At 43.2% G+C, this 11,728-nt stretch overlaps 1 protein-coding gene across 1 annotated transcript in view; it reads left to right on the plus strand.

Annotated features, from left to right (window-relative positions):
- tnmd (tenomodulin) overlaps positions 1–11,309 on the plus strand; it is a 53,220-nt gene extending 41,911 nt beyond the window's left edge. The window contains exons 5-7 of the mRNA XM_069171764.1: positions 4,412–4,574; positions 6,357–6,451; positions 10,620–11,309. Coding sequence (XP_069027865.1) covers positions 4,412–4,574; positions 6,357–6,451; positions 10,620–10,829 — 468 coding nt within the window. The 3' untranslated portion in view covers positions 10,830–11,309. The remainder of the gene's footprint in view (positions 1–4,411; positions 4,575–6,356; positions 6,452–10,619) is intronic.
- The last annotated feature ends 419 nt before the right edge of the window (positions 11,310–11,728 follow it).

Below are 11,728 nucleotides of genomic sequence, written 5' to 3' on the forward strand. Positions count from 1 at the left end.
CCCAGATGTTGTTTGCTTTAGGCAACAAAAACACTTCAGTAATAATGATTATGTTGTTCCAAACACATTTTGTCTTCCAAAAGAAGGATTTTATAAGACAACAAATAAAATACATCGGTAACAGAACACTTTGCAGCAGCATTTTTGGCCATGGCAAATGTGTGAATGCAAATAATAAGCAATTAAAGTGGAAAAATATATACATATATATTATATAAAACATAATACATTTTCTTAAACTGTGGGAATCATAATCTCCTAAGATTCTGGTGTTTAATTATCAGGCAGAGTTTAATGAGGAAATTGACACCACTCACCATGTAAATTTGATGCCACAGCCAGCAGCTGTTTAGCTTATAGAACAACTAGCATGGCTCTTGTCAGAACATGTACAAATGTCTGTCAGTAGGCTACCTCTTAAGCTTAGATTTAAATTGTTCTATCCGAAAATGATGTGTTTTACAGGAGTTACTAGCCAGATTTTTTTTTTTTTTTTTTTTTTTTTTTTTTATATATATATATATATATATATATATATATATATATATATAAATGTTTTTTGATGAAGCACACTAACTTCCCGGTATTTCACCTGGTTGCCTGGCTACCTAGAGGTGCCACCCCGTGTCACAGCAATTTAATTTGTAGCTCTTTTGGAGGCTGGGGTGTAGGTCATGAAGTGAAGTGTATTTCTGTGCACTTCCTGGTGCGTAACCCTTACCAAGTGTTTTTTAGACCACCAGCCAAAAACGTGACACAGACACAACACCCTCTAGTGGACTAATGGGTGTACTACACACTTTGCCATTATATCAAGTTGTAAGGTTGACATCTAACAGAGTCCAGGTAGTCACAATGCCAAACTTGTGATTTTTCTCACAAATTTGTAATCATGTGTGACTAAATGATGATCTCAACATTCCAGCTATGCTGATGTTGCCACATTACTCAGCTCTGAACTTAAAGCTGGGAGCAGGGCCACCATCTGTTGAAAGACGACTCTGGGACTGATCTTCTCATCGAACTATTTAAATACCTGCCATTCATCTTCCATTTATTCCAGATATTTTTTATTATTCTTTTTTCCAACTTACACCACTGGAAACGTTGTCTGCTATTTCTGCAGGAGATGACTTCACCTCAAAAACACCGGATTACATAACAGAAATGAATAAATATCAGCGGGGCATATTTCAGTAATAAACAGTGACCTTGGCTTGACCTCACCAAAGTCTGTCCTCGCATTAAACAGCGGCCCCTGATCCGTCCTCTGTGAGAATCCACCCACGTGTGACCCAGGAAAAGAGCAGCACAAGTTCCTCCTCAGGTGGTGAAACTCATGAAGCTCACAGGGGTTAAAGCCAAGCATTAATGGCTCCTAGCTTAACCCCACCACAGGCTTTTAGAAAAAAAAAAGGGCTCAGAGCAGCCATGGCAGGCTTTAGAGCTGGGTTGAAAAACAATGGAAAAAAATTGCGGAAAAACTGCAAGCGGCTGATAAGGAAATGCAGCCCCTGCGAGGGAGAACCAGGTGACAAACATGAATTGTTTGCCAGGATTTTGTCTTCCCTTTTCAATTTGCCTTCTCTATGAAATGTCTGAGGGAGTAATCCCTGAGCTTCATTCCAGTTCCCCCAGTCTGACACGGAAATCGCCATCCGCCTCCCTCACACCCCTAAACATTGTGAATGGATGCTGCTTGCTCCATTAAAGAACCACTTAATATGGATGACCAAAGCTCACCCAGCAACCCAAAACCTCCCACTCAGACAAACAGTGTGCTGAGAAACAACACCGCTGCAGACGATGTGAATACACCAAAGTCCTGCAAGCACACAGTGCAGATTGTTCGTCTGCAGGAGCTCGCGGAAGGCGGGGTGGCCAGCGCGGCTGCAACAAAAACTTCAGTTCGTTCGCTGATGTATTCAGTAATAGGCCTGGTCACAATAGAAAATGGGATAGCAAAATATGGGATTTTAGAAACTTGGTGGCGTAGCTGTTAACTCAGGACAAGCGTGCTACTCAGTCTGACACAATAGCTGTCCGAGATTGTTGCTTTTATAATTTCATTAATAAAGATTTATTGAAGTGGGGAACGTGTCAGTTAGCTAGTTTCCAAACAAGACAGGAAATTCACAGTTTATTCAAACAGCTTATTTGTACAATCTACTGCTGTCTCATACCATTCCTGTGTCAGGAAACAGGTTATTCTCTGACAAAGGAGGGTCAAATAAATTTGCGTGGTCCCACACAACTAATAAGTAGAGACAGTTTCCTTCATTTCAGGCTCTCAAGGTTGTCTGTTTCCTCAAAGCACCATCGAGACAGTTTGCTGTTTGTCCATGCAACAAATTTGCATGTCAAAATTCAACAAAATGTAACGAACCTGAACATTTTGGCACGGATTTACTTCGCCCCGACTCGCAAATCCAATCAATCCGACGACATGAATTTATTTCTGCCGCGAAACTTCTCTGTTTTAGATGCTACTGTGACCAGGCCTTGAGCAGGTACCAGCACACTAATTGTAAGCTGCTTCTATATGGTTGTCAACTAAAATTCACCACCTGGTAGACTGAATTTTATTTTTTTTTTTTTTAAAAGCCCTGAATTTGCTAGGTGCAGCAATGTGAAAGCTCCTGGGTATGGTGAGAAAATCTTTGTTGATCTCTGGTAAACATAACACCAGTTTAAACAATGTGTCATGTCGACAGTGTTTCCCTCCCCTTGGGACACAGTGGCAGGAGAGGGTAAATTCATTAACTACAGCACAACTGGTGTATAATTAAGTTGTGCACTGTAGGCGAAAAGCATACATACGCCAGCAGCTGACTGCACAAAACAAATAACCATCATTCCCAAGGTCCCATACTTGATAAAAAGTTGCTGGTGTCCTAATAATATATCATTTGTCAACAGCAAAATGGAAAAGCCTTTCAAAAGTGTGTGTGAACTGGAGGACTGTAATCATATTGTCTTTGTGCTTGTCAACTGGCATTTAGAAATCTCTGCCCCATGCTAAACTGCTGACCTTTACCACTTTCCCCCCAGGCGCTCTCTCCTACAAGTTATTGGAGTCGTTTCTCAACTGCGAAGTCAGAGTCATGTTGTGAGCCCCATGTCATGACCTCCATTTACTTTCCAGAGAAGACTCACTCGGCTTCAGTGGTTAAGAGGTCCAATTAGAGGGTGCTGTTTGTGTTCCTTCAGCTTGGTTTTAATTTCTGCAGCCACGGGAATGGTGAGCGCACCAGCTCAATGCCAAATCACCCCTCCACAATACCACCACCACTACCGCCACCACCCTGCTGCACCAATCCTCCGCGTCATCATTAATCTGCCGGTCGACGCTTAAAAGTGAGGGGAAAGTGTGTCAAAAGCTTGGCTGAACACCTCCCGCGCCCTAGACGCAATCTTTGATGTAATTAGAACGTGCTCGAGACTTCTTCTTTTTTTCCCTTCTTCCCCTCTACAGGTCACACTCGATGACAAACAAGAAGCAGCATGGAAAGCGAAATTCTAATTCAAGCAAGAGTGACGGGGCTGAGCATGAGAAAGGGGGCACGACCCAGTATAAATGATTCTTGCTCCCACTCTAGCCCCAGGATTCTACATCAAGCTTAACTAATGTGCAATTAAGCTTTAGACTGGAAGAAAATCACCTTGTAAAAACATTTGTCAAGTGAACTGTTTTTCTGTTCTGGGCTGCTAATTAACAAGGGAATGGGAAGAGGGGTTTGTTTGTGTGTGTATTTACATATACATGAAGAAAATAAATATCCGCACTGTTAGGGGAAAGCATTACCAAATCCCCTTCATATGTCTCTATTAGACAACCCTGACATGTAGTCCCTATCATTAAGCAATAATAGTTTACTTTACAGCTCATGAACTACAGTATCAACAAATTAAGCCCGCTGATAGTGCTGGGTGCCAAGCCAAGCATTGTGGTGGAGGGGAGGGGTGAAGGGAGGGCAGTGGGGGAGGGAGGGGGAAGGAAAATGCAAGGCTTTATTGTGTCTGTCACATTAAACGATATTGCAGCCACACTCAGAGTAATGAAGACCACTTCTAAAGTCATTTAAAAGTCAAATCATCACTGTCTGTGAATTTCAATGATGTATAATAGAAAGGGCATGCCAGAGGGTTGAGAAGAGGGTGAGAGAGAGGGAGGAAGAGGAGGGAGTCGGGGCAGTGGGAGTCAGGAGCCAGGAAGTTGCTGTCCTCTGCAGAGAGAGAGCGAGGTGAGAGATAAAACAGCAAAGCTGCATCTGCTCCATGGCTCAGGGGAGGAGAGTCCAAGTGCAGGACTATACTTTGTGTGGGGCCAAGACATTTTTTTTTTTGCAGGCTCTGACATGCTATAAAATGTGTGTACATAACATGTGTGTGGCTGTGTGGTGTTTTCCAGCAGGTGGATGAGACAGAGGCTATGGATATGAAGGTGGAGGACTCCCAAGTGTGGGTTCCTGCCGAGGAGCCCATTGCTAACCCGGCCTTCCTCCTCGACTCCAAGATCTGGGAGATTTGCCAGCAGCTGCCCATCCACTGGATCCATCCCTCCCCCCTGAGCGGTGAGAGCAGGGGCCATCACTGCCTCTAAATGGAGACCATTAACACTCTCGCTGGAGGGCATCCCCACAGGCCACATGCAGGTCCACAGAGACCGAGTGTTTTCCCCAACCACAGGAAACAGCTGGCTCAGGATACTCTGCCTGTGTTAGGAAAGTTGAGAGACTGATGGTCCAGCCCAGTATCAGCAAAGCATGTAATTCAACCACCAGTCCACTAGAGGGTAGCGTGTATTTCTGACATTTACGTTAAACTGCAGCTTGGAAAGTAGATGCACATTACATGAGAAAAGTCATGTGACGAATATGATGCAATAGAGGTCATCTGAAGTACAAAAGCTTCAGAATTGGCAGGGTGAGGTGGGCGTGGCAGAAAGGACAGAGAGACACTGGGGACCTCTGGTGGATGGAGGGAGCGAAGCAGGGAATGAACTGAGTAACTGAACAAATTATTATCAGCGATGCTTTAATTTGTAAGCTGGTCATGGTGGAGCTGATTTTCACCACTTTCTATGATGACAACATTATATTTTTCAGTACAAACGTACTAAGTGTAAATGAATTAGTCCTATCTGCCACGCTAGTTTGATTAGTTCATCCTGTCTCTGTCTTTTTCTAGCTCAGTCATTTTAAGAAATGATGGTGGGAACCTTAATGCAGCAATAATAGATATTCTTTTTATACGAACAATCATCCAAATAGCAACTGTAAAACAATGTGACATTGTGAAAGATCTTGACTGTCCTAATGAACTTGAATCTGCACCTCCCCTGAACCATACAGAGCTTTATGGTGAGTTTCAGCTCATTATTTAGCCGTCTGACCAGCAACGTTTTCTCTTTTGTTTCACTCTCACTGCTCTCATGAAAACACACACCACCAGCTAAGCACCAAACAGCAGACGGATGCACTTAACAACCATCAGCCCCAGACAGTCGAATATTTAGCAGCTAAAAAGACAGATATTTTCTTTCATTAGCTGCTAGAGACCAAAAAACGGAGTTAAAAAAGAGTCAGAATTCACTGTGATCCAAAACATGACTGCATGTGAATTATGATATTAGTTCATAACTGCTGGATGTTTAAATAGGAACATTTTTGCTAACAAGTCTGCCATGTCAATTTTAAAAGGGATGTTGATGTTGTGCTCGCAGTTTGCTTTTGCTCCCCCCGAGCGGTCAAACAAATCAGTCATTTCTGGTTTAAAGGAAGAGCGAAAGGGAAGAGACATCATACCACAAAACCAGTTAAACTCTGTCGAGCAGCATGAAATTATCTCACCACAATGGCAGAGCTTTCTAAATGCCTTGAAAAGTCTTTTAGGAATCTGTGTCGGACAAAAAATGATTTTTGCAGTGTGTGCAATATATGAAATGTCTACAAAGTAACACCAGCAATCAGATAAATCTCGTCGAAAAGTATTAATATTTCTCTCTGAAATGTGGTGGAACAGAAGTCGGCTGTATCTCAGTCTTAAAGTACAAATATCTAAAAATATACTTGAGTAAATGTACCCTGTTACATCCAGTGTCCTCATGGGGAGATTTGTTTTTAAGGGATTTTCCCATAAGACTTGGTGAATTAGAATGTGTGTGTTAGTATTACAACAGCAACAACACCTTTGTTTGACCAAAGCATGAGTGAATTCCAGCATATTTCTCTTGAACCTTAGCTGGAAAACAGGGTGCGGAAGCCAAAGCTGAATCCAAGAGCTTTTCTGATTTTACTTCAAACAACAGATAACTGCTACGAGTACATGACATCATCTCCTTTCTCTCTCTCCAGATGCTGAGGTTGAAAATGTGGACACGCCTGACGCAGAGGTCACAGGTCAGCGTTTCACCCGCGACGTCGGGGACCACCTTCAAGTAAATGACTATGTAAGTAGGGTCCTCTCTTGCCACGTCACCCGGGGACCACACCAAGAGATACAGTAAAACCACTTCAATCCGCTCCAGCTCTGCCTCGACTCTTTCTGCATATAAATTGCTCACTAATTGATGTTAAAACTGACTTTGTGCACCAGAGGGCATAGCAATTGCTCTATATATCTGTTTAAGTAAGGCCAGTTCATTGAAGACTCCCTTAATGTCTCTCCATTAATTGAGAGGAATATCCAGCCTTTCAAAGGCAGCAACTTGTGCCTTACAGCACCCGTTAGCGCCTTTTTTCACCTCCTTTTTTCTCAAGCAGTGGAAAGCACTGTACAAAGGAGCACTCTCAAGGTCACTCATTGCTGCACAGATAAGTTACATTTATTAATAATGCTTTAATTATCAAAGCGTATAAAATGAATGTAAAGGCCAAGTGGCATATTTTGGTATACTGCTTGTAAACCACTCAATACGGCATGATTAATTATCCCTGACTGTGAGGGAAAATCACACTGCATAGTATATTACACAGGAATTATGCACTCATACTGACAAAGAAACTGCATTTGCACACTAAAGATACCAGGAACATGCACAGGTGCCAGGATATCCAACACACACACACACACACACACACACACACACACACACACACACACACACACACATTCAGCACTTACAGGTGAATAGCAGCTAACGTTACATTCAAGGATAATGAGTAAGGCTGGGTCTCCTCCTCAGAGCTGGGAGGAACGGTGAGAGACATCCTATAATGTTGACATTTATCAGGCCCGTCCCAGAAACACCTCCCGCTCAACCCTTCAATTTCCCCCCAGCTCCTCTGTCTTCTCCCTCATTGTCTGTGGCAGGAGATGCAGCGCTATGCAATTAAAACATACCAGGGGATGAAAAACTCGTCTCTCCTTTTGAAACGGTCTGCCTCTATCAGCAGAGTAATGCATACCATCGCAATCCATTCTAGCAGCACGTCCGGGCGCTGTTTGTGGGTCCAGTGATAACAAAGGCTTTTGTGGCCAAGCAGAGGGCAGGCAGCAGTCTGTAATTGGGAGTCTGAACTCTCGCTCATGCCAGTGGGATGCCACATGTGTTAGCCGAGCCTTACCCTTTTTTTTTTGTTGTTGTTGGTGTTATTTTTCTTCATCCAGAACTTATGTAAATGTGCACAAAGTCTGAAAACAGACAGGTACACTCACAGTTTCTGCTGCTCGCACCGCTTTCCTCTCTACATGCGTGCTTTCTTCTGTCACACACACAAAAAAACATGCATTTGCTACATCTGCATTTCATAAGTCTGAATTTCAGCGCCGCGTCCACCAGCACACGTTCACAAGGCAGAATAAGTGTTGAAGTCGCTGTGACGGAGGCTGACAGATATATAGTGCTGAACTTTGCCACCGCTGCCATGTCAGAGTACAGTTTGTATCAGAGGTGGCCCTGGAAATTTCAAACTGAATAACTACCATCTGACATGCCTGAAAGGATTGTACCACTGTCCTTAACCCACAAAGTAAGGACGAGCTTACAATAAGAGCTGACCTCACTCACGGACATCCAAACATGTTTGTTGTGTGTGTCCGCCTGCGTTTGCATTTTGTGTTAAACTTGCACCGTCCTCACAAATATCTAGGTGCCACATTCAGGGTCAGGTTAGATGGCTGCTCATGCATAACAGAGGTGCAAAAAGGAATTCAAATCCATGAATGCAGGAGCTGTTTGTTGCCTCCAGAGGAATCTTTGCACTGAAGCTAAAGCTCCTTATCACCCTGGTAAACCAGCAGAGTTTACTGAAATACATGACTATCTGCTTATTCAATTACGTCCAATTTCATTGTCATTCCACCTCACCAGCACCGTGAGATCCAAATCTGAGATCAGGGCATGCAGCAAAGCATTTCATATGTTGCACTGTCCTGTGTGTCTACATAAAAAAAAAAAAAAAAAAAAAAAAAAAAAAAAAAAAAAAAAAAAAAAAGTCTTTGAATACAAAGAAGGGTATGAAACAGAAATGTTATCTCTGCTGTTTTGATCCCAGAATGAATGTGATGAGCTCTGCTATGAGATTTAATAACACATCCAGGCATGTGCTTCAAGCTTATGAAGAGCGGTGATCAGTGTGTGTGAAATAATACCAACAAGTGTGGAGATTAGAGGAGTCATGCTTTGATTCGTTACATCTTATTGAATGACTGACACAGTTTTCTACTCTGCAGACTCATTCACATCCAGTGCTTCATATTATGTACAGAGATGCCTGTGTGTGTGTGTGTGTGTGTGTGTGTGTGTGTGTGTGTGTGTGTGTGTGTGTGTGTTTGCATGTGTATATGTGAGCCTGGGTGTGTGATGAAATCAGATGCAGCAAGGGGGTAATGGCTTTTACTCTTCATTAATGCTGCTTGTTTGTGAGTGACTGCCTCAGATTTCCCAAGGTGAACCATTCTTATCAACGCAGCTTCTCACTAGAGACGGCAACTCAAAGCCAGAATGATTAATATGTACCCTCCGTTTTAAAAGGATAGCTCTGATTAATTGTCTTTAAGGTACAATGCCGCCTATTGGCTGTTTGTTTTGATAAACGCGTCATTTGAATAAAATATTTTCTTCATTTTCCGAGCCGTAGCCCCAGATTTCGTAACATCCCAGTTTGGGCTGCGAGGAGCAGATAAGATTATCGTTGGTCCATTGACAGCTTTCGTGTTGTTTCCATAACAGATTGTTGCCTGGGAGCTGATGACCTGAAGCCTGACTGAAGCAATAAATCATTAAAAACCTTACCTGTGCCTGTCAAAGTAATAAATCACACTCACCTAGATATAATCTGTCACACCTTTCTGTGTGTTTTAAATATGTCTCACGAGTGTGTAATTTTACGCAGTTGATCATCCCTCAAATACACGGTGGGCACTGTGCTAGCTTTTACCATAAAGAAAACAAATACAGTGTGTGTAAAAGGACTGTGATTGACTCCTCGCTGAAATACAGAGGAGATGCAAGAAATTCCCCTAATTCCTCTCCTTAATGCGGTCGGGGACTGGAGGGACTCAGCCATGTTCTCCTGCGGGTCCTGTCCTCTTAAACAATTCCCACACATTTTCTATTCCCAACAGTGGATGTGTTTTGTTCTGCAGTGTTGCACGTAGCTGAGTCACTGTAAGCGCTGGCAGAGAATTGTACCGGTTTGTTCTGAATGTGAAGTCAGGCCGTTGACTCCTGGATCCGAGCTGTTTAACGAGACAGCGCCGGATTGTCTCCAAGGATTCATTTACTAAAAGAGATTGAAATGTGGTCAAATGCATACTGAGGGCAGTTGCTGCCTCAACTCACACCGTGAGTTAAGTGGCACTTCTCCGAACCCCATTTGGAGTTGCTCTTGATCAAAGGCATGGCACTCAGCCCCCACGAGTCTATGAGGGCATGAACCAACCAGCACAATGGAAAAATCCAAGGGCCATTAATTCTACCCAATTTACCTTTCGTTTGGGTTTCATTTGGCCCTCACTATAAATTCAGAGGCAGCCAGCAAGAGCAAATGAAAGAATCCTTGTTAGGCGATCATTACTTCGCTAATTGCTTTAGGAATGTGCCGTGCACTTAAAGTCAAGGTCAGGAGGAGGACGCAAAGACGTGAGGAGCTCTAATTTAAATGCTTTAGTGGAGGAGGGGCAGCCATTTTAGTGCAGAGTGTGTGCCTCGGTCGAGGGAGTTAAGAGGTCAGAGATGAAAGAAATAGTGTAATTATGCTGGTAACTACCAACGTTAGAGTCCCTTTGAGTGAGGAAAACAGCGGCAGACAGGTTGTGAGTGCTGGATTCAGAGACGGGGCACTGTGTAGCTGCCAATCATTCTACCTTTGGTATAATAGAAAGGTCAAGGGTATTATTTCATGTTAATGCTGCTGGAGCTTAAATCACGCTCACTCACTCCCACCGCTATCTTCATCTCTTTGTCATCAGGCAAGGCACAACTTTGCATTTTTGCAGACATCAATTCTGATCTCCTCACTGGTTTTTACATATATTCTGCTGACCTACAACCAAAGCAGCCTCATCAATTCACGTCGTCCCCTCCTCTTCCTCCTCTCCTGCCCTTGCCTCCGGAGGACTGGCATTTGTCATGTGTGTGATTGTAACCCTGCCCACTCCTGTGTCCTCTGCAGAGAGATGCTGGAATCGAGCTGGATAACCGTCTGGATGACCGTGGCTACTGCTGCCAGGACTGTCACCGTGGTTACCGCTACTGCCGCCGCTACCACGAGCCCCTGGGTGGCTTCAACCCCTGGCCGTACTACTACCAGGGAGGCAGGGTCATCTGTCAGATTGTCATGCCGTGCAACTGGTGGATCGCCCGTATGCTGGGGAAGATCTGAGGCGGCCGCGTGCTGCCTGGGTTTTAAACTGTTTATGGATTTGTATGTGCAAATTCTGCTTTTTATAAACATTCCGGACCACTTGTGAAACCAAAGCAGCACACAATTATTACATACCGTAGTTCTCCCATTGAGTATGAGTCAGTCTAAAGAGTCTAAATGGAATTTGAAGAGTTTTAAATCGTTCTTAAAAGGCATTGTTTGTTTACAGCTGTCTGATCTTCTCTCATTTGCTCTCTTTGCCATTTGATCCTCTTCAATGAGTGCAATTTAGTTGGAAAGATATGCTCTCCAAAAAAGAATACTTCAGCGCTCTCTGTCCTTTCTTTGCCGACTTTGGTGTGCATTTATTGTTTCTTTATGGGCTAAAAAGACACGTTCTGCTATTAATATGATATATGAAAATGTACAGTGCATACAGTATTTCAGCAAATAACAATATGAATGGTGGTATCATATTAAACATTTAAACCTGCAGTATCACAGTACTTTTGTCTCCCACTTCTTCCAGTGAAAGTATTACAGAAACACTGCAGACACATGCTTACGTTATTGTTTTACATTGTGTATGAAATTGTTTCGAGCATCTCAACCCCCACGAAATGACTTATTTTACAATCAGAATTTGACCCATTCGGTTCCACATTTAGAAAGTCTAAAAGAGCCACACGGCTGAATTATTTTTTTTATCCCCATTCAAGTTAGGAAGTTTGTCAGGTCGGCCATTGAGCGTGCCCAGTGTGCATTCATCTGGCCGCTGTGGGAATGTCTCACCAGACAGATTTAAAGGAGTAGTGTGTGGGATTTAGTGGCATCTAGTGGTGTGTTTTCAAAATGCAACGAACAAAACACTCCCTCGCCTCACCACCATCATCTTTCAAGTGTGTAAGAGAATTTAG

Source organism: Embiotoca jacksoni, unplaced genomic scaffold (assembly GCF_022577435.1).
Source record: "Embiotoca jacksoni isolate LCO1_2020_lvr unplaced genomic scaffold, fEmbJac1.0.p SCAF_5, whole genome shotgun sequence".
NCBI classification, from domain to species: domain Eukaryota; kingdom Metazoa; phylum Chordata; class Actinopteri; family Embiotocidae; genus Embiotoca; species Embiotoca jacksoni.